This window comes from Phoxinus phoxinus (genome assembly GCF_949152265.1).
Source record: "Phoxinus phoxinus genome assembly, chromosome: 5".
Taxonomy (NCBI): Eukaryota; Metazoa; Chordata; class Actinopteri; order Cypriniformes; family Leuciscidae; genus Phoxinus; species Phoxinus phoxinus.
The window spans coordinates 35271342-35295415 of NC_136880.1; the positions used below are offsets into that span (position 1 = coordinate 35271342).

A 24074-nucleotide genomic window follows, 5' to 3' on the forward strand; every position below is an offset into this window, starting at 1 on the left:
AATAGTACTCACCTTACAAATATTTTATCTGCAGCATCAACTGATGACGCCAGAGGGCGCACCAAGACAAAAAATATGTATTGAGCATTTCATTCTCCCCTGCGCTGGGTTATAGCTGGTCTGGTACAAGTTAAGAATTAAATATTTTGAAATCATCACACATTCACCAGCTTTACAACTACCAGATAGTATAATCCACTGCTTTAAATATCTTAATAAACCACAAATTAAAACAGAAGACCATTAACTTGTGTTTGTAGCTTATTCACTTATCTTCTGATAAGTCATAAAACAACAATTTTTGCGGGACTTGATCACTGTGCGGCGCACTTCCGTGTCTCGTTCTCAGTGGCTCGCAGCACGTCGCGCGCCCCCGCCCCCCCAAACCGAATACGAGAGTGCGCGCGAGAAATGCAGCGCGAGACACACTCCGAACAGTCCCGATAAACCCCGCCGAATCCACGCGCACGGGAAAAAGGACATTGGGAAAAAACAGCAGACGCTCGAGAAAGGAGTGACAAGAAAGTCCACCGCCGACGGTAAGATTATTTCACTCTTTTAATAGATCAAATGAACACTCTGCCTCAGTTACATTAATAATTTGTCTAGTTGGAGCGTCTCTGATAAATAAGAGCGACTCCCACTTGGAGAGACGGAGCGCACGGTAGTGAACCAGGGAAATACCTAAATCAAGTGCAAATTTAAGCACGCCATTCAGCCGGCGAATGGAGGAATAATGTATCTGAGCTTATTTGATTTCATAGATGCACATAAACATTTTAATAAATCAGCCATGGAATTCACGCGACTGAACTGAGTGGAGAGGGGCGTGTTCTGAACAGACAAGCACTGTCTCTGCGCTTGCATGCCGTCGCTCTTCACTGGTTATTATTATTTAAAACAAATGCTGAAAGAAAATTGCTTTGATATGACTTAAGGAATGAAGCGTAATGGGTAAAGCGGGGTTTCTGGTGCGTAAATTGATAAATTACGGGGTTTTCTGGTGCGTAAATTGATAAATTACGGGGTTTTCAGAGAAGTAATCATTAATGGTTTTTGTTATAATTACATTAAAAATGCTTCGTTTTACTGTTGATACAGACGCGGATTTATGTTCACCGCCCTCTTTTGTCAGAGCTGGCACACATTTTGCAGCGATGTCTAACTGGTGCACACGCGTGCGCGCACACTCACTCACCCACCCACACACGCGCATCCATACTCATATATATTACGGAACTGAAGCTTTTAAATAATATACACACGACAAATCCTTATAATTAATGAATAGTGTTTACACATTTTCTTTACACTTTATGATGCTACACAGTGCCAAATTTCTTCACTCTGTCACTCACTAATGTAAATTGAATATGATTCAGTCTTTTTTTTTACTGTATTAGAGCGCCTTTTATGATAATATATATATATATATAGTTTATCTGTCGTTTTAAGCTATAACCGTAATTGCCTGATCCTTTGTCTCTGCATGGCACATGCGCATTGCGCGTGGGGTGTGGATGGACAACTGATGCTTTTACCCTGTATATCTCTCAAATTGGCTTCTAATGTACTGTACTATAATGTACAACTGTTTTTATGACTTGAATACTATTTTTCCGCAACTGTGTTCATGAATATTTTGTTTGTAGACGAATCTTTTTAACGTTTCACGGCGATGCGGCAGACAATGAACCGAGTGACCGTGCGCTCGCGCTCGCCTCCCGTGAGGGAAAAAAAGAGCGCTCAGACACCACACCGCATATTGAAATAACACTGTGTCAACGTCTCCGCCCAATAATGTCGTCTATGGTGTTTTTTTCGGATAAGATTTGAAAATATGAGACTGAGGTTAGTTTAAAAGGAGTATGAGTAAGCTTCATAATCCTCACGTTCCCACGGACCAATAAACAATTGAATGAGTCACGCGTTTCAACCTGGAAACATCAAACCAAACTGAGAACTGAGCGCAGATTTTTGCCTGAAAGTATATGTTTTTGTCATTTTAAATGTACAAAACAGTAAAATAGTTCGATGTTACCACATGAAAAAAAAGTCCAGTGTCTTAAAAATAAGGTCTTGGGTATTGATTATTGATCTTCCGCAAACAGGATTGATGACATAAAATGTTGTTATAAGGGTTGGTACACTTTGGAAATTGCATCTCCCATTCACTCCCTCTGTGTGTGCAAGCCACAGAGAAGAGAGAGTTGTAGAGATAAATGAATATCTACATCAGTTAGGGTCTCATTTATGTGTCCAATGAGTTTGTATGATGCAGAAGAGCCTGAAGGTAACTCACACAGGAGTCACTCACCCACCAAAAACATTATTAACCCTGCATGAGCGAGTGACAACATTTACAGATCTGCACATTGGTTCTGCATGCATGTTCATGAGTTGAATTAGCAATAATCTTGATTACATTTGTATTCTCAATACAGACCTGTATTAGGTCACCTATTGAAACAAGAAGAGCAGTCAGGTGATTCATGTCAGTGTGAGACGCCAGGTTTTAAGCCCAGCTGGAGTTTAGTGTTGCAATAGCAGAAAAGAGCAGGACTCAGGAGGAAGCAGTGAGAGTGAGAAAGATCTCTATTGTCTGATGGGTTAGTTCATGATTGCAGATCCTTGTAAGAGGAGATTTACAGTCTGAATCAGTGAATATTTGTCTAGTTTCATTTGGTGAGTCAAGAATGGATTATGGGCTGTTTATTTGCATTTATTTACATTTATTTTTTCCATCCATTCAATTTGACTATTCAGCAACAACAACGTCCAGTTGACGAGTATCACGGTTTAGTTTAATTTTAGACGCTGGCTGAAACGAACGATGTAAATGTACCGGTAATTGAAAACGCAGCATTTTTTCCTCGTATTTACGGAATTTACATGGGTCATAATTAAGGTCGGAAAATATGTAAACCGAAAAATTTCCCTGAGGAACGTGAAAGAGAGAAAGGGAATGGGATGATGATAACCCAGGCTAGATTTGAACCTGGATCCCTGTGGGCCAATAGCTCACAACACCCAAGCCACCAGACAAAACTCCCTAGCAACCATGTGATCAAGTGTTCTACCTCAAGTGCGTCACTAATACAAAATAGCCATGAAAATCGTTGAAAGAATCACAGTGAAAACTTTTTCAGAAATCTTATACTGAATTCGGTGCGCCAGGTTCTGTCAGATGAATATTTAGGTGATTGCGATCACAGTTTTCAGTGTTTGTCAGAAGAAGAGCGGGATAGACATGAAAGCAGGAGAAAGACAGGAAGGAGGCAGTGAGACAGGATGGCACTGACAGAGACAGAGGCAGCTCAGCCAAGCAGAGCTTTGAGTGTGTGTGTGTGTGTGTGTGCATTTGTTTGAGGAAGATCATTGAAAGGGACAGATAACTCAAGCACATCTGAGACGGTCCCAAATTAGAGATGCATTCAAAATTACAGTTATTTTTGGACTCGTCACTTAACAAAAAAAAGAAGAAAAAAAGAAGCCATTTCAAAGTCTACGTGCCCATTCTGTCACACCGTTGTTAACTACTTGTGATTAGTGGAGCATTCTTTTATTATTTGATGTTTTCCTCAGGCAGCCTTAGTTGTGTCGGCAAAACTTGATAAGTTTTAGTGTCAGTCACTAGTCAGGTTCTGTCCCATCATCCTTTGCGGTCTGTGTGCACTGTGTGGAAAGTGATTGGTGGCTTTATGTGCTCTGTGAGAGGAGCTGCAGAACTGAGCCACTGAGCCTGCTATTGCTTCACATTCGAACATTTTAAGCTTTCCGAATCATTATTTTGCTTTTAAAATGATTTATTAGTTGGAGTTGCAGGTGCTTCTACAGGTTGTTTTATGTTTTCCCACATTTTTCTTACGATATACAGCAGGTAGTTGTTCATTCTGAAGAAATAAAGGGATAGGTCACCCAAAACTGAAAAATCTGTTTGAAAATTCTTCTGTAGAACATAAAAGAAGATTTTGAATAAATCAAAGTCAATGGGATCCAGTAGAGCTGAACGATTCTGCATACATTTAGAATCACGATTTTTTTGGTTTCAAATAGAGATCACTATTTACCCACGATTCTGAACAGACAACTAATCAAAATAAGTCATTTAGAAATTTCGCATCCAAAATTTTTGCATGTTAAAAAATAAATACGACCTCACATTATTATGTCAATCACGCTTGCACACTGCCTCCGAAACTTTTGTCCGCCATAAAAAAAAATTGAAACGGGTTCGATTTTCTGCGTTTTTCGCATCCGTAACAAGCAGTTTGAATGGTGTTCGAATGGTGCTTTGGCAATTCAGAGCCACCGAATCACGAATACGAAAAAACGCATACGAAATTTTCGGACTCAGTGTGCAATGGCCTTAAGTAAACGGCTCTGACAAAATGTTGCTCGGTATAAATATTTAATTAGTTTGAATGTATGATACAATGACTCATAGTTGTTTCATTACTGGATGAATCAGTGTTTTTGAAGAAATCTCTTGAATGAATGATTCGTTACATTTTTAACAATAACTTGTCGCCACCTACTGGTGTAACGATGTAACGATACAATCATTATTTGAAGCGCCAAGTCACGTTCAAAAGGTGATTTGCTCTATTTTGATCGCTACTGTGTTTATATCTGAAGTGTAAACATTTATCCTAGTACATCTGTGATAATCTGAATATTTGTAACAGAAATGACCATACTGTGGTGTTGAAAAGACTGTTTGTGAAGCTGTTTCGTTTCTCACTCTGGCTCAGCAGCGCGAACACAGATTTAAACGTTCTGATGTGATTTTGTCAAAGTTTAATAGACACAGGAGAATCGCTGTCATTTCGGAATAAGATCGCGTCTGTGTTTGAATCGAGATCGCGATCTTTTAATCATGCACCTCTATAGGGTCCAGTATTGTTTTGGACCCCATTGACTTAAAACATCCTTCAAAATAATCTTCTTTGTGTTCCATAGAAAAAAAAGGAAGAACACAGGAGTAAACGATGACAGAATTTAAATCTTTAGGTGAACTATCCCTTTAACACTTATCAACCTACAAGATGCAGGCTAACTTCATGTGTTTAATTATTTATTTATATGTTAATTATCAACTGTTACCTAGCAGCTCAGATTCCTTGATTCTGTTGATGTGTGTGTCATCATCATGGAATCTCTCTCTGGGTTGCCATGGCAATGACCTGAAGGAACTGGAAGAATGAGCCAGAATGGCAGCTCTCCTATGGTTCCTACGGCAACAGCCAATCAAAGGCCAGACCCCCACTGACCCCACCTGTCTGTTACAGTCCCTTGGAGAAAGATACACACAAAACACAGTATTAGCACAATATGAGAGCATTACACAGGAGAAATACGACAATGACAAAAATGTACAGAATGACACAAAGTTTTATATTAAATTCAGAACAATAAATGTATTATTGTATATTTCCTGCATAGAGCGAGGACAGACAGGAGTGAAGGCGTAACTGTTGTGTTCAGGACATTGACTGTATAATCAAGGCCTAATGAACAATGCAGTCGCCTCTTGTTAGGACAGCAAGTTTCCCACAAGAACGAAAACATTAAACATTCTGTAGATTTGTGTGTCCATGTTTTTTTTCTGGTGGATTATGTTTAGACTAAGCATAAATCTCAGATATTTAAGACAACATAACACGTCTTTTCTAACTGTATGAATCTTTGAAGAGTCGGATATGAAACCTTAAGTCCTTCTGATAAAAATTATGTGGGCTTTTCTTCAACTATTTATGTCCCAGAGGTTGATTTTTTATTAAAACAACAGATTTTTTTTATAGGAAAGTCTAGGAAATATTTCACCATGACTTCATCATTTTTTTTTGTTGTTGTTGTTGCTACTTTTCAAATTTCTTCTATATTTAGATTTTTTTTCAACCTTTATCTCAGACCCTGTTCAATCTTAAAATCCATCATAAAATATTATTACAAACTATGATAATTTCAACAATTGAATTATGTAGAAATGATGTTGACTATCCCTCAGTTGTGGTATCATTTCCATCACAGCCAACTTTTTTTTGGTTTATATTTATGATAAGAGATTTGTGAAGGAAAATCAACATACAATTTATCGAGTCACGCTGTAATTCTGTAAAATTACACAAGAAGTGTAAAAAAAAACGTTTGAGTTACGTAATGCTAGAAGTAAAGCTATATGAATCTAACGTTTTATTTCTAAAATGTTCAAAATGTAATTTCTACAACAAAAGCATGTTATCAAACACAAGACAGAATTTGAGATGTAGTGGAAATTTGTTTGTTCAGAAAAATAACAGAATTCTCCGGTAATTGACAAATTAAAAGTCCATAGTTGAAGAAACAGCCAGAAGTGTGCACTACATTTACACAAGAGTGTGTTCAGGTGAGGGAGCTCACATTTCATTTTATCAAGCATCTGTCAGTAACACGATTTATGGATGTTTGTACTTGAAGGACATGACATGATCAAATCTCACTCACTATCACGAAACACACGGCAATGCTGCAACTCAGGGTGAGGCTCAGAGATAGTGTGTGTGTTACTATCTCAGACTGGCTCAAGTAAGTTGTTAGGAACCATGGCAGTCTTAAATAAACACACACACTCAAAGTCACAGTGCATTTTACCATCAGTGAGCCGCTAAACAGTCATCAGAGTAATGTGGAGTCTGTACACTACTGAAGAAAGAATCTCAAGGTCTCCGTGTGTGCGAGCGTGTTTTTGTCTGCCAGTGGTGTTTATGTTCCCTCGCCATTGTTTTCATTAGAGCAATTTCCATCCTGAGAGATGGCTCTGTGCGTGTAGGATGACGAATTTTACCAGGTCAAAGTTTTCACAGTTTTCAAGACATTGTCCAAATGAGTTAGCAAACCACCTCAGCGCGTCCAAATGTGCTTTTAGAAACACAATCAACGATTTTACATCTTGACATCTTTCCATTTTAACACTATTTATCTTAGTAAATGTTTTATTGCATTCGTGTTAATTTAAAATGTTCCCTCACACTATTGTTTGAGTTTCTGACACACACACACGCACGCACGCATGCACGCACACACACACACACGCACACACACACACACACACACACACACACACACACACACACACACACACACACACACACACACACACACACACACACACACACACACCTAAGGTCCCAATATTTACCTAATATTAAACAAACAAACAAACAAAACACAATATAAATAGACAAGGCACATTCTTGTCATTCTACGCTTATCTCCTACTTTAGACTCAATAAACGGGAAGTTTACCTATTACTCTATTACTCTATTACTCTATTACTCCAGCTGCTGCGGGTTTGAACAGATACAATTCGGTTGTTGCTTGTAAAGTGCTTCAAGCTTGGCAAAAGCGCTATATAAATTAAACTAAACTCAATAGTCAACAGCTGGTTTCTTAGAATTTTAAATTTACTCACACATTTTAGTCTTCAGTCTGAATAAAGCAAAAAGGCATGAAATGTTGTGCATTACAGTGCTTTACACAGTTAAGAATGGGTATTGTTAAATACAATGAGTGGCTTAATGCCTTTTGTTAAAGGTAAAAAGGCAATAAACCACTAAAATGTATCGTGTCCTTGCTGAAAAAGAGTATTCGTTTTTTTCTCTCAAACAAATCGTACTGACCCAAAACATTTGAATGGTTGTGAACTAGGAGAATGTGTAAATCACGTTTATTTATGTATATATATGACTTATTTTGTATATTTATACTGATAATAACAGCAATAATTCATCAAACAATGAATTGTGTCCATATGAACACTTTTTTTTGTTATATTTTTGGCCTTTTTATGGCTTTATTGTATAGGACAGTGTAGAGATCAGACAGGAAAGCACCGGGTGGAGGAACGGGATCGGCAAAGCACCTCGAGGCAGGAATTGAACTCAGGTTGCCGGAGGCACATTTGCGCTATACTGTGTATGTCGGAGCGCTTGCACATTAGATTATCGGTTCTGACAAGAGAAGAACACTTTAAAAGACACCCAGACTGTGGTGTGGTCAAACGCATTTGAAAGAGCCAATTAAGGTGTTTGGATAAAGTATGACAGATTGTGGTAGTCTGTGTTATCCTCCACTAGCGTTTAGAAGCGGCCTGTAAGATGGGGAATTACAGCCTGCAAATCGTGTTCATCACCAATTTTGTAGGTGCATTCATGTCGTTGCCTAATTTGCATAATTCCTTTACTGAATTGTGCCCTGAAAGAACTCAAATAAGCAGTTTTTAGCAGCCGCAATTTGTGTTTCGTGAGTTTCTCTTTTCAATTTAGTTAGTGTGTCAGTTAACCTCTGGTTCAGTCGGTTATTAATAGTCTAAACCGTGTGCACTGATCAGGAAGAATCATGAAGGAAGTAGTGATCACTTGGAACACAGTTCTGACCTTAAAAAAAATGATGTAGGCTACTATCTGGTGGAGGAAGTTTAGAAATTAAACAGAACAAGTTACCTGGACTGAAATATGTCAGACTCTTTCTGTCAACAGTCACACATTCAGTCTTCCTGAAAGCACATCCACAATTTGGTGCTTAAATCATGATCTGTGTAAACAAGAATAATCAATAAAACAATCACAATAATCATCATCACGTTTACTTTTCAAATCATCTCGACCAATCAAACAAAGAACAGGAGCTTCCAGTTTCGCTGTCTGCTCTGTGTTCTGGTCCAGAGTTATTCATTAGCCTGAGCTCGTGTTTACGTAGAGGCCCGGGCCCTAGCCAACAATGTGCTAGTGTGTGGGGTTTGTTTGAGTACATCTCTAAGGTTATGAGCTTGTGTGCATGTGTATGTGTGTATTTGAGCTTGGAGGACAGATCTGAAGTTATTAGTGTGTGTGTGTGTCATACACTTTGAGCTGTCACATTCTCCTTGTCCTTTCTGCCCCTCCACTCAAGTCCAGTCTTCAATAAAACATCTTAGGGATGTGGCTCTACACTTCCCCCTGTTGACCTGGAGGTAAAACATCTGCATCTGTCTTCGACATACAAACACACACATGCACATAAGAGTGTATTTGTGAGAGACAGAATAATAAAAATGGATGAATGAGGATGTATATTAGTAACTTATCTTCTTATGCTCGTTCACGTTTATATTATCATGACATACACATATACTTTAGAGTCATTACATTTAGATATGCAAGAGAAGGTTGGCTGCATACAAACAACACAAGTCAGCAAAATTATTCAAATACGGATTGAGCGGCATCTAATATCAATTTACTAGAAAAATTGTCCATATGCAATGTAGTTTATTGTATTTGAATATAAAGTGCTATGAATGTGTGCTTGCTCCCAGAATGCATTGCTGCTGTTACAGCACAGTGATTGGGTCAGATTTTCTGCTCCAGTTCTCCACTCCCCCCTCCCCTGCCTGCCTGTGTGTGTGTGTGTGTGTGTGTGTGTGTGTGTGTGTGTGTGTGTGTGTGTGTGTTGGAGTTACATAAGCAATTTACGATTCAAAGTTACTCGTTTACAAGGCAACACACATACATCTTTACTACCATCCAAAGTTTGATATCTGTAAGATAAAAAAAAATATATATATATTTTATTCAGCAAGGTTGCATTAAGACCATAAAGATGTTTATATTGTTAACAAATGTCTTTTTTTCATATAAATGCAGTTCTTTTAAACGTTCTATTCATCAAAGAATTCTGGATAAAAAAAAAACATCATGGTTTCCACAAAAATATTTAGCTGCACAGTTTCAACATTGATAATAATAAAAAAAAAATCTTTATGACCAAACCAGCATATTAGAATGAATCATGTGACACTGAAGTAACTGGAGTTATGATGCTGAAAATTCACCCTCTGCCATCACAGGAACACATCGCATTTTAAAAGTGCATACATTTTTTCCATAACAGATACAGATATCTTCCTCGATGCTTTCCAAACTTCAAACATTGCAAATTGATGTCTGTGCAATCTATGTTGTGTGCAAAACAAATGGTTTGAAATATATAATAATAAGTGTGCAGATAAAACTATATAAGCAATACAATATGCAATAAAACAAAACAAAAAAACTCTCAAAGCAGCGTTTCTGAAAACAATTACATTTATTAAAATAAAAACTAAAACGCAAAGTAAGATATTGCTCTTTTTCTGTAATCATGTTACTGAGAAGTATAAATAACTAATTACTCGCTTTATATATAGGAACAAACTCATTGTGATTAATTTACAAGCTAAAAATAATGTCTAAAACAAACATTTCTTTGTTGCAGACTGATTTCAATAATGTATTATCAATTGTTGCAGCTCTAATGACCAGAAAACTCTTGTCACCTACTCTCTCCACTGTGCAGCTCTATCCTGGGCCCTAGCCTCTACGATGGAGCTCTGTCGTGGGGCCTAGCCTCCACAGTAGAGCTCTGTCGTAGGGCCTAGCCTCCACAGTAGAGCTCTGTCGTAGGGCCTAGCCTCAATGATAAATCTTCATCTGAAGGTTTAATCTCATTGATGCATTGTTTCCCATTATTCAGTCTCCAATGCTTGTCTTCCCTTCAACTGAACTCTTTTGTATTGCTCTGTATTGGAGCAGGAGACAAAAGTGCTGTTCATCCTCTCCTTTAATTTTGAAGTTTGCGACATGGCTTTTGAATATGGGATGTGTACACACGCTGACACTTTATGCACAGACAGTTTACAAGCCACAGCAGGGTCGCATTTACTACCAATCAGCAGGTTTCACTCAGTAAGTGAATTTCAAGCTCCCTGTACGAGACAGCTCACAGACGCACACACACTGCAGCGTATTGTTTAACGCTGAAACAGCGTGCTGCTGTCTGCTTGAGTCAGTGGAGACAGGACAGATAGTGTCTATTGTTCTCTTACACACTGAAAGGAAAGACTTTCCATGTTTGCGTTGTCATATGTATTCAACTCACATGTTGGCTTCACATGATTACAGTTCTTCTTCTGTCTGGAGAATAACTGTATGTGTGTGTGCAAGTGTGTCATTACACAGATGGTTGTTGAGCTCAGGAACGCTAAAGCAGCCAACAGGGAGATTGGAGAGAGAGAGAGAGAGAGAGAGAGAGAGAGAGAGAGAGAATGTGTTTCACGGCTCCTTATTCGGAATGGGTCACGTGACCACCCGGTTGCCTTGGTAACTGCGGTTCTGAATTGCAGGTAGTATGGCTCAGAGATGCTGTCCTCTAAAACCCCCTCCATTTTTCCAGATAACTATCAGCGCTGGAGTCTGATTACTGATTAATGATGTAGTTTTGATGCCTGATATGATAGAATCTTGACAGACTGTCTCAGAGATGTGAGTTTAGCCTGCTGAGCTTTTATTAGCTCACTGTATCAAGACCGAAGCAAAAGCGCATGTACTAAAATTAACCCAGAGCAGAACATACAACGTATTTTCTGCTCTCTCTCTCTCATTACGCACCTTGCACAGAGACCGATTTGCAGATGTGTGGGTTTTTTTTTTTGGTACCTATTAAAAGCACGAATTGCATTTTTCTTCTCAGTATGTCATTCTGATTATGCAAGACATGTAGAGTTTGACATGCTACACTTGAATTTCCACAAATAATCCCAGAGGAAAATTGTATTGCTCAGTGGTTGCTTTTTCGTGGCTTGGGAAGCAATAGTTACCTTTTTTACATCTATGTCTCTGATGTTTCTTCTAAAATAAAGATAGTATATTATAGTATTTCATGTAGTACAGTATAGTTTGTAGTATAGTATAGTTTAGCATATAACTCAAGGTTTTCAAACTGGGTGTACAAGTGCAAATAAAAGTGTGAGAAAACGGTGTAAAAAATGTCAAAATAAATACATTATAAACAAAGATTAAAATAAATAAATCAATAAAACAGATTAAATGAGTAAATAAAAATGAGATAAAATAACATTAGATTAGTTTAAAATAAATATTAACTAAATAAATCTTACAGTACTATAAGCAGAAACACAATGTAATAATATAAACTATTTAATATGATTAAATATGCTTATTCATATTTTGCAAATAATGTTTTAGACATATTTATAAAAATAAATAAATTCACAGTATAAATTGGGCCTTTATAAAAGAAACTATATAGATATTTAAAAATGTTACGATTGGGGATATGAGAGTAATCATATTTGGGGGTCTGTGACATCTAAAAGATTGAAAACCCTTGGTATTGCTTAATACGGTTTAGTCTACAATAATGTTACCATAAGACAGAATATTTAAATAATTGGATAAAAAAAGTTTTTTATTGAAAGAACATTCTTCAATACTTCTTGCAGACTTTGGAACATTAGCAAATCTCAATACACTCTGAGATGTTGTTGAGATCTAAAACTCAATAGGAGACGTGAGAGTTTACTTCGTTTTAAGACAAACAACAAAGTTAGCCAAAAAATGTCATTGGATAATTTGAAACTTAGGAAACAGACCCTGTTTACACCTGGTATTACTGTAGAAGCGTTTTCGTCAATCCGATCAGGATCTGATACAGGTGTAAACGGGGTCTAAAACGTTTTGAGCTTGTCCACTTCCAGAGGTAGTCAAAAGCACATTCGTCCGGATTGCTTTCGTAGTGTAAACGCTCCTTCTCCGCTCCGCCTGCTCTCCACCTACTGACATAATGCATAAACATTATGGGGAGCGTGCTAGCCAGACGGGATTTAAACTTTGACGGCTGAAGACCGAAGTTTGGTTTGAAGACGAAAAACGTACCAAGCACAATGTTCTCTCAGACTTACGACGGTCAGAGTAGAAACAACAGCTGTACGTTTTTCCGCCATCTCCATTCGTGTTCATATGTAAATTGTGCGAGCTTACAGTATTTTGTCCATTTGATTGAAAGATCTGAAAAAAAACATACATTTACCCACACACATAGACCCTACACTTGAATAAATCAGGACAGAAGTGGTTGAAAGTGGACAAAGGAGACAGGTGTAAACGGGATTGTGTCTCCCTCGTCTCCTTGTGATCCAATTGATCCAAACTCATCTAGGTGTAAACAGGGCCTTAGTGTTAATGACTCAACTTGATGAAGATGAAAGCACATAAATGGATCCTTCTGCCGTTTAAAAAACTCATTTTGGATTGCACAAGTGTTGATTGTTCTGTTTCTCTCTTTCATAGGTCAGAGGTAAAATGGGAGGGAAGCTGAGCAAAAAGAAGAAGGGATACAATGTGAACGACGAGAAGGCAAAAGAGAAGGACGCGAAGACGGAGGGAGCGTCGGCGGAGGAGAGCGAAGCTCCCAAAGAGAACAAGGAGGATGCTCCTGCCGCCACCGAGACAACCAATGACACGGCGGCAGCTGCTAAAGAAGCCGCACCCGGTGCCGAAAGCAATTCCACCGCACCCAAGGAGGAGGAGAAAAGCGCCGCCCCTCCAAAGAAGGAGGAGCCTGCGGCGAACGCTAATGCTAATGCTCCTAAAGCCTCTGACGGTAAGACCAGCGAGGCTGCTAAAGCAGAACCCGCCAAAAGTCCAGATGCCCCTCCTGCCAAAGCGGAAGAAAAATCCACCCCTTCTGCAGCTCCGGCAAGTGAGAAAGAGGCAGCAAAAGAGCCCGCCCCTGCCGCGAAAGATCCCGCCCCTCCTGTAGCCACAGCGACGGAGAGCAAGCCCGACGCTGAGTCTAAAAAGACTGAGGCTCCGCCCGCAAAGGAATCCGCCGCCGCAGAGCCGGTCGCCACGGAGACCAGCCCCGCCCCCAATAAGGAGCAAGCAGTCGCTGTGCAGGATTAACAGATGGAGCAGTGAACGACAAGATTAATGACAAATGAAAAGCGAAATCAAATCGAAATAATAAAACTAGCCCGCCCATTTTAACTTATATCAGTAATTATAAAATGAATAATGATAATAGTAACAATAACAGTAATGATTTTAACAGGCTGGACTTTGATCATTGTGTTGGTGATGGACATGATCATGGTGAATAAGACTGGCAGTTATGATGATATTATCTTTAATATCCAATTGAACTTTGATACAAACCACCAGCCCCCCAACTTCTTCTCTCTTTCTCTTTCTTTCTACCTCCATTCAATGAGGGGTGGAATAAAAACATGGAATCTATTCATTGCCACCCTCCAATTCTCACTTCCCTCCATTTGAGTGTGATGTTATGGCAGTTGGAAGGGGTTATTATATGTGTGTGTGTGGGTGTGGGTGTCTGTGTGTGTGTATGGGTGTGTGTATGTGTGTGTGTGTGTGTGTGTGCGTGAGTGGTAGTAGTAGTAGTCCAGCCTCCTTGATGCATACTTCATATTTCCTGTTTGCGGCTTTCTAGTTAGTGATTGGCATTGTGTCTTTGCTTATCCCCTGACTTTGCTACTTTCTTTGTTTCTCTCTCTCTTTTTCTCACATATCAGTGGAAACAAAATCAGTGTACAGCACAATGCATCAAACACACACATACACACACGCACAGTATTGAATGTTAGCAGTATTAATGGTTTTTAAAGGAACAGTTCACCCAAAAATGGCAATTCGGCCATGTCTTTATAAACCTGTACGATTTTTTGTCCTCTGCAGAATGTGAAAGGAGAAATGTTGAAAGAGCTGCTCTTTTCTATGCATAAAAAGTGAATGGGGACTACATCTATCAAGGCAGATTTTCAATGTAAGATTATAAAGAATTATTTAAATTTCAAAGACTTGGAATATAGTGCATGAGCCTTATGGACTACTTTTGTGATGCTTTTATGGTGCTATTTTGTCCTTTTTGGAGCTCCGCGGTCTTTGGACCCCATCCACTTTTACTGTATAGAAAAGAGTAGCATGAACATTCTTCAACAGATGAAAGAAAGTCATACAGGTTTTGAATAACGTGAAGATGGGTAAATTGTGTTATGTTATATATTTTAAGGTGAACTATTCCTTTATTTGGTTGTTTGAAGGTTCAATTAAAGTGTGTACGTGTGTGTGGAAGGATCCAGGGTTTTATGTGAGTGTACATATGGAGTTATGCATGGTATGAGCATGCATTTTCTGCATGTGTGTGTGTGTGTGTGTGTGTGCGTGCGTGCTTTAATTGAGTGCTGGTCTTTCTGTACTTTGAAAGCAGCAGTTGTCATGATGTCAGAGAGACTGAGAGAGAGACAGACCGACCTCCAAACTCACCAAACAGGACACACTTCACACACAGATCTCTCAATATACTGACAGAACAATGTGAGCGTTGTGTGTTTCTATATGTGTGAGGCTGTGTGTGTGTGTTTTGCATGTCAGTGGTTGGCCCTATTGTTGTGTATTTTTGGTTGCTGTGGAGATAATGTTGCTACAGGTGATATTTCATTTGAATTAGCACACTCTCTCTCTCTTTCTCTCTGTTCCTTTCTCTATCATTCCTTTTCTTTCCAAAATTCCCTGGTTAAAAAATAAAATAAAAAATAAAATGGAAGAACTGAGATATATGTACTTGTATACATGGAGCAACATTAATAAAATGAAAGAAACAGATTGAAAATCAGCTCACACGTCTTGATTTTCTGTTTTCATGGATAAATTCAGTTTTAATGTTTCTCCCCAACACACACATTTTTAATACATTTTTTAATGCTCAAGAGAGACGGTGACAGTTCAAACTAATAAAAATTTCTGAACTCGCATCTTGAGAAAAAGACTAGTCTAATTTTATCTGCAACAAATCTAAACGGTTATATACTGTAAGCTGTCACTGCAATAGAGCCACAAAAGACACGTCTGAAGTAGCATATATACCAAAAACCATGAGTTTACACAGAAATAAATGTTGATTTTGATGTACAGCTAATCACTAACTGAAACTGCGCAAGCTGATAATTTGTTAATCTACTTTCATGATTACGAGCTGGTCCCATTCAAGCACTTCATCATGGAGGACACAAGGTTTATTCTTGCCTGTTTATTGGGGAAATTTTATTAAATCCAAAATGATTTAGCGACCCATTCATTGACAACCATATGCAGTAATCATTCACTGCACTGTCGAGATAGTCAACTTGCTGATCATTTTGGAATTTCTGTCAAATATTTTCACTGTGCATAATAATAATAATAATTGTGTGTATATTATAATATATAATTTATATAATAAAATATAATTTAATATATATCATATTTATATAGCACTTTTAAAGCTTCTTAGCACAAAGTGCCTCACAAATGACAAAAAGGCATGGAGAGCAGTACAAAATATAAAACCAGCAAAAAAAAAAAAAAAAACAGAATACTGAATCCAAATACTTTACAAAGTAGTAAAAGAACATTTATACAAATACGTTTTTTAAAAGAGACTTAAAGGATCAGTTCACTTTCAAAAAATGTTTTGCTGATAATTGACTCACCCCGATGTCATTCAAGATGTCCATGTCTTTCTTTCTTCGAAAGAGAAATTTAGGTTTTTGAGGAAAAGAAATGTAGGTTTTTGAGGAAAACATTCCAGGATTTTTCTACACAGAATGGACTTCAATGGCAACCATCTATCCCAATGTTCAAAAGAAGGTTCAAATGTCCGTCTCAATGCAGCTTCAAAGTCTCGACACGATCCCAGTCGAGAAATAAAGAAGGTCTTATCTAGCAAAACGAGCAGTCATTTTCTAAAAAAAAAAAAAAATGTATATACTTTTTAACCACAATTGTTCGAGACGAGCCTCTGTTGTGCTACGACCGGTCCAGTGAACCTTAATTCTCCAAATAAAACATGTTCAACATCCTTGTTGATCCTGGAACAACATTCCAATCAACCAATCAGATTTGAGGGGCAAGTTTACATGTCAAGTTTAGGCTTACAACCAGTCGTCTTCTTACACCATTCTTATTCACGTATCATTTCCCTCTGATTTTAGGGATAAGTTATAGGGTTAGGTTTAGGGGTATAGGGTTCGGATTGTGTATTTGGACAGTTAGTCCAGGATCAACAAAACATGTTGATCAAGCCAAGTAACATGTCTTGCCGCAGTCATTTCATCGCAGTCAGAATTCGCCGGTCATAGATCACCAACTTTGAAATACAGCGAAATGTAAAACCAAAGCCACTTTAACGCAAGCCTCAAAGGTTAGCAAAAAAAAGTGTAATGCCTGCTAGCGCTGCGGTACACAGGGAAGGAGATCAGAGGCTGTTTTTTTGTAATGGATGTCAATGGAGGAGAGGCTTCACTACGCTGAATAAAATGCTTTTGTGGGAGATCCGCTAATCTTTTAATGAATCGACAGCCTATCGGCTAATCTTCAACATGTTTGCTCTTAAACATCCATTTTGGATTGCTCTATTTTAAGAGTTTACACCAAAAAAACACTGTTTTATAAGAGAAGTCATGGACAATTGCGTGACAGGTAGGATTCAGTTTATGGCACTTCTCATTCATTTCAATGGTAACTGCAAACAGTGATTGACTGTCGCACAACTCTGAATGAAATTCAATGACGTCAAGGGTGTAACTCGTATCTCACAATAATAAGACAATGGAAACTTTTCGCATTAGCTTGTGTTTCCTGTCTGACGCATTCGCATGCGTATATGAATGGTATATGAATATACCACGCGTATATACCACAAAATATATAGTACCACGCGTATATGAATGCGTATATCAATGTAACAAAGTGTACCCTGTACTTAGCAATATAACGGCAAACAAAATTGTTGGTATCTTCAAAACCACAAGGAAAAATTGCTATTTGAGTAATGACAATTAAAGGGATACCTGTAGTTCACCCAAAAAAATTTAATTCTGTCATTAATTACTAATCCTTATGTCGTTCATTTTCGGAACAAGATTTTTTAATGAAATCTGAAAGCTTTCTTGCCGAAACAAACCTCTTGCAGAAGCTCAAAACTGCTGCGTAACACAAGAATGAACCTCATTGGTTCTCGCACGTCAAACGAACATGTTTGAGCTTCCGTTTACCACAACTGATGTGTGCGTTGATGAATGTTTATGTGAAAAGCATCAAAGGGTCAGTTGCGTAGCTGTCAACGGAGGGATAGAAATCTCTCATATTTAATCAAAAAGATCTTTATTTGTGTTACAAAAATTAACGAAAGTCTTACGAGTTTGGAACGACGAGGGTGAGTAATTAATGGCCGAATTTTCATTTTTCATTTCAAACTATCCCTTTAATAGACGATCACGCTGTCACGGCTTATTTTTGTGCTATAGACCCGTTGCCATAATGTTATCTTTTGTGTAGAATGAAAATGATTTTACTTTACAATGCCAAAGGTAATATTTGTTTTTTTATCACACTAGAATCATAATGAATTCTCCTGATGGACACTCATGGTTATTAGTCTACATACATTATTAGTTTGCTATGTTTTTATCCATGCACTGTCTTGGTTGTTTTGGATTTATTAACTAAATAAATAAACTGACAGTTTAATAAGCCACATTTTTTAGGGGATTCAGAACTGAACCTGAATATAAATATGAGGTTGTTTGTTTAAATATTCCAGGTCTTCTCTCCTTTTATCTCCCTTTATCTCTCTCTCTCTCTCTCTCTGTACTGTCTCCTCTCTGGGTTGACTGGGTTCATGTATGACTGCCTTTGGGCCTTAGTAACGGTCGCCAAGCCTCTGATCCCATAGCAACCGGTCACTTGGTTTTGTAAGGCAGAAGGAGAGGACACGCACACACTCTAACACACATCAAACCAAATGTAACACACTCCTACAATTCTGACGGATATCATTGCTGACTATGGCTTTACACAGTTCTCTATCTGTTCCCTTCGATTTGACGAATAACCAGTTCTGCGAATCCAAACCTGAATCTAAACCGCAGCTCTGTTTATAAGACTAGATTATTTGAGTTCCAGTGGTCCACTATCACAAAAATATATAGACTGATCAGAATCCAGAAGCGATAACCATAAAAGAAAGGTTCAATTTCATCACTTCCACACATAGTACACACATACACACACACACACACACATACATGAATGAAACAGGCGCCAACATCAACATTAACACCTGATTGGATACGGAGGTAACCATGGATACTGGTCTTGCCTAGCAACAGGCTCAAATGCATAAGTTGTAAACCCCGCCTACCTAAAGGAAGCTGAGAGAACACACATACCTGCACTTTCTCGCACACACATACCTGCACATGCTCACACACAGTCTCTCATTTGTCACTATCCACCCACCTCTTGTTTTTTCTTCCTGTTTACGCCCCCATGCTCCCCCCAGCCCGAATCAGCAGGGTCCCTGGAGGGAAAATTGCCGCCTGTCATTGGCTAACTGCATCTCCATGGTGATGCAGCTGCAGCTGTGTTCGTGCATGCGACAGAGAAACACAGTGTGCGTAAATCTCGTTCCAGCCAATAATGCTGTCAGATCTGTAAACTGAGATGAGAGTTCACTTCAGTCACCTGTGCAGGTGTGTTTTAGTAATGCCAAACAGGGGACTGCCAATGTCCAGCAAGTATAGAAGTGTACAGCAATAATTTTGATGAAAGAATTCAAATATGCAACCATCCACTGTTGTTATAATTTTGGACACATCTGAAATGGGTTATATCATTGACATTTACCTGAGAAGTTAAAGTAAACACACTGGGAAAAATGCGCTCTTTCAAGGGTGTGGATTTAAATCAATGACAGTCATCGAATATGCAATGGACATTGACAATGGTTAAAAAAAAATGTAAACATTTTTTTGCTGTAACTATTGTTAATTATTATAATTTTTTATGTTTAACTTCATTTGATTTGTATACTTGATTTCATTTTCTTGTCGGATGTTCTTTTTGCATAAATTCGAAATAAAAAAATCATCACTTTAACTTAATGTTGTTAAAATTACTGTACTGTACTGCGTTTCATTCCAATTTCTAAAATGCCCCTACTGCTTTTTCTAATGTTACCTTTCAAGAGGTGTGTAATATAGTTGTTTGTGAATGTAAAAGGTCTGCAAAGTTTTAAAGATCAAAGTAAACGACAAATAAAGTTATTGAAACGAATCATCAGCCATTCTAGTCCCACATCCTGTTACATACCTACATAACAATGTAAAAAATGTAATGGCAGCCTATGGTCTTCAGACACTAGTCGTAGCTGAAGCCTGGAAGAGTTTGGTTCGTGTTGTCGACATGTTGAGAAGACACTGCTTTCCGTGGAGTGAATCCACTTGGTATGCACTTCAAAAGGATGAGGACTCACGCTGGAATTGATACGGGAAAACAGACGCCATTGTTACTGTTCGTATCACTGAGTAAAAATGCTGAGGAAGCCTCTGGAGCTGAAATTCAGATATAGTAATGGGACTGGAGTTTTGTTTCCGTTTCACGTGCTGTAAGTGGTAGACCAATCACAACAGACTGGGCCATCTGACCAATCAGAATAGGCTCGCAGAAATGAGGGGTTAGAGAGACTTGATCTTCGAATTAATCGTTTCAGACTCTCTAAAGAAAAGAGGTGTTTTTGGACATTGGATGCATTATTGTTGGAGACTTCCACAACTAAATTAGGAACCTTTAAAATAGCATAATAGGGGCACTTTAAAAGAAGAATTAATGCAAGTGCTTTTATAAAATTACAATCTACACATCTGCCATTAAAGCCTCCAAAATGGGTCACATTCACTTCCATTGTAAGTGCTTCAATGTAAGCTTGATTTCTACCATAATAAAAACAATTGATAAAAACAAAATGAGAGACAATTGTTTTTTTGTGCTAATCAACATTTTAACTAACAAATGCTCTTGACTGAGCTTAAATGGATAGTTAATAAAAAATGCAGTCATTATTTACTCATCCTCATGTCATTCCAAACCTGTATGACTTTCTCTCTTCTGCGAAACACTAATTCTAAATAATGTTAGTTTCTCAAAATATCTTCTGTTGTTCCACAGAAGAAAGAAAGTAAAGCATGTTTGGAACAACAACAGGGAGAGTAAATGATTATATAATATAACATATAGTGGCAGAATTTCACCAATTTATCGCATTACAGAATTTGTTATTGATTGACAGGTGCAAAACCATTTTGCTTTTCTTAACGCTGCAATGGCAGTTAGACTTAATGTCATTTCATGAAGTTTTAGCCCAAAGTAAACAAATTAAAGATGACAGTTTGACACATCTGTGCCTGGAGTGACTACCAACAGAGAACTGCCTGATGTATAACTGATATAAGAGACCTCAGGAAGATGAAAGTCGTCTTGTGTGTTCAAATGAGGCAGGTCGAGTTCACATGTGCTTACTGTAGGTTGCTATGGCCAGGGGTGTAGAAATTATTTCTGAAAATGTCAGGACGAATGTTAAAGTTGAAGAATCCCAAATCTAAATAGATTTGTGATCTCCTATATGAAACTAATTAAAAACCTATTTATTTTTCATTATTAACATAATTATTTTATCATAATTTTATTTATTATTTAAATGAACAATATGTATCCATATGTTTTGTCTATGTGTAGATTTTTTTTCTATGGGTCTAAGCTCTCAAATATAATTTGATCTTTCACATATTCAAACTCCAAACCAGCAGCATGTCTTGGTTATGTATTTAACACAAATCTGTTCTACTTTGTGGTGCTTTTTGTCTATCTGGAGCTTATTATATGAAAAGGGTTAGTTAATCCGAAAATGAAAATCCAGTCATTAATAACTCATCCTCATGTCGTCTTGAACCTGTTAGAGTTTCGTTCATCTTCAGAACACAAATTAAATCTTTTTTAATGAAATCTGAGATCTTTCCGTCCCTCGATTGACAGCCTACGCAACTACCACTTTCAAGCCCCAGAAAGGTAGTAAAGACATAATTAAAGTAATCCATATGACTCCAGTGATTTGTCCTCAAGATTATCAAGTGACATGAGCGGTTAGTTTGCGGAAAAAATAACAAATAAATCACAATTTACCACTTTATTTAAAAAATATTACTCTCGAAAGCGTGTTCACTCTCTGCTCTCGCGCCAGCACAGCACGCATGCGTCGTGGTGATCTTGTGAACCCGTGTTGGAGATTTTTGCTGCAAGCCCGTTTGGAATGACATGAGGGTGAGTAATTAATGACAGAATTAGCATTTTTGAGTGAACTAACCTTTGAATTCATAGTAAAAATTCCGTTGTGTAGAGAGAAAGTCATACAGAGGTACGACATGACGTTGAGTAAATGACAGAATTTTGTGTTATTCCTTGAACGACCCTGTGAACTTGATTTGACAAACAGTTTTCTGTCCATTGTGATGACGCATTTCCTGTTGAAACAGGAAGTTTGAGCAAGACGTCAGTAGTGAGACATGATTCGCCAGTTGCTAGCTGGTTGCAGGTGGCCTTAAAATATAATGAGATCATCTCCTGAAAAATCAGCCGGGCAGTTATGATGAACACCTTACCTACATTAAACATATCCTGTCAGCGACCCATTCGAACATTATTTAAATATTCATACGGCTTCATGCATAATACAGTACCTGAGTGGTGATCCAGTCTGCTGAGAGGCCGATGGGAACTCAGCTCCTCCCTCCTCCTATCACAGGAAACATGATAATGGATTCTGAACTTATGATTAAGAATGCCATAAAGAATGATCAATATGGACTGCCATCTGCAGGAATACACACACACACACACACACACATCCAAAACAGCTGCACATTGGTGGGGGAGGGGGTCTCACTGTTGTTGCCAAGCAACAGCAGATACACCATTCTCAGATTTGTAACTGTATGCATGGGAGCAATGAGAGAGAGAAAGAGTGTTACACATAAAATGGCCATTTCTGTGTGAAATTGTGTTCCAAATAGTTTTAATTATGCTTTAGTTGACAGGTAACAAGTGAATAGTAGGTTGTGACAACTTACCCCATATAATGTGAAACATCATTTTATCTATTTACTTTTTAGCCAAGATGTTACTGTATGTGTCTCAACAGAAATTTACTTTCAAAATACAAAACAAAAAAACCTTCTTGGAGAAAATACCAGAAGTAAAGAGTGTGACAACTATTCCCTCTCAACTTACCTTATACAGTCATATCATTTTGAAATATTAATGCAGTTAAAAATTCTCTACAGACATGTTATGTGTCAACTACCCGTGTGTGAGCATCCAATGCTGAGAAAAAAAAATCTGCAAACTGTTCACAGATGGCTTGTCAAGTAACAAACACATCATCATTCCACACACACACACACACACACACACACACACACACACACACACACACACACACACACACACACACACACACACACACACACACACACACACACACACACACACCCTACAGTGCCACAGCTGAGGTCGTATTTGTGCCAGTTTTCAGGCATTTTAACTATTTGATCTTTCAACAATCATTTCATACCCCCCCCTCTCTCTCTCTCTCTCTCTCTCTCTCTCTCTCTCTCTCTCTCTCTCTCTCTCTCCTCTCTTACATGAACCACTTTGTCACTCTCAACATCAAAGCGTTGCACTGTTCACCATGGCAACTGCTTCTATTCAATTTTATTCGTCAGTTAAAAAAAAAAACAGAGCCAAGAATAACAACATCCTAGAGTGCGACAGGAGTGATGATCTGGTTATTGGCCCCGCCCACCCGTCAGAAATACAGGCATGTCCGACTGACAAGACGATGATCTGTCCACCTACGTAAGAGAGTGGGAAGAAGAAAAAAGAGTGTTGTATTATGTGAATAATTAAAACAATAAAAATATCAGATACATTAAAATTTACTCTTTAATTAAAAACAGGTTAAATACTATTAATTATTTACTAATATTAATAGATAAATCACAGTAGACACATGCACACATATTCACTCTATTCCTTCAATCTGACCAATATTCAGTCAACATCGCCCTCTGCAGGTCAGACCGACACTTCCACCTGATCAGCTCTAAATCATTTAGTTATTTATCAGAGATTATTTAGACAGGTGATAATCACAAATAAATAACTACAATAACGCAGAAAAAAAAAAACTATTTTGTAAAGAAGAAGCTACAATATCTGCTTTGATTAAAACATCACATACCTTCATAGGAAAATCCTTGACAATCTTTGTCGTTCTCATTTGTAGATTGTTCGTGTTGTTGAGCCCAGCTAATATTCTCTCA

General features: G+C 38.0%; 1 protein-coding gene and 1 long non-coding RNA gene across 2 annotated transcripts; one reads left to right on the forward strand and one right to left on the reverse strand.

The window, feature by feature from the left end:
* Positions 1–366: 366 nt before the first annotated feature.
* On the forward strand, positions 367–15493 carry basp1 (brain abundant, membrane attached signal protein 1). The gene is made up of 2 exons (XM_079613681.1): positions 367–539; positions 13150–15493. Exon 2 carries the CDS (start codon positions 13162–13164, stop codon positions 13762–13764), a length of 603 nt encoding a protein of 200 aa, XP_079469807.1. The 5' UTR covers positions 367–539; positions 13150–13161; the 3' UTR covers positions 13765–15493.
* A 3793-nt stretch (positions 15494–19286) lies between these two features.
* LOC306999191 lies at positions 19287–22704 on the reverse strand. The gene is made up of 3 exons (XR_013797764.1): positions 22597–22704; positions 22431–22486; positions 19287–19357 (listed from the first exon to the last, which is right to left on the reverse strand). It is a non-coding gene; the product is annotated as an uncharacterized lncRNA (long non-coding RNA).
* Positions 22705–24074: the final 1370 nt, after the last annotated feature.

Coding starts and splice junctions, on each gene's coding strand:
- basp1 (XM_079613681.1), top strand. CDS start 13,162: ATGGGAGGGAAGCTGAGCAAAAAGAAGAAGGGATACAATGTGAACGAC.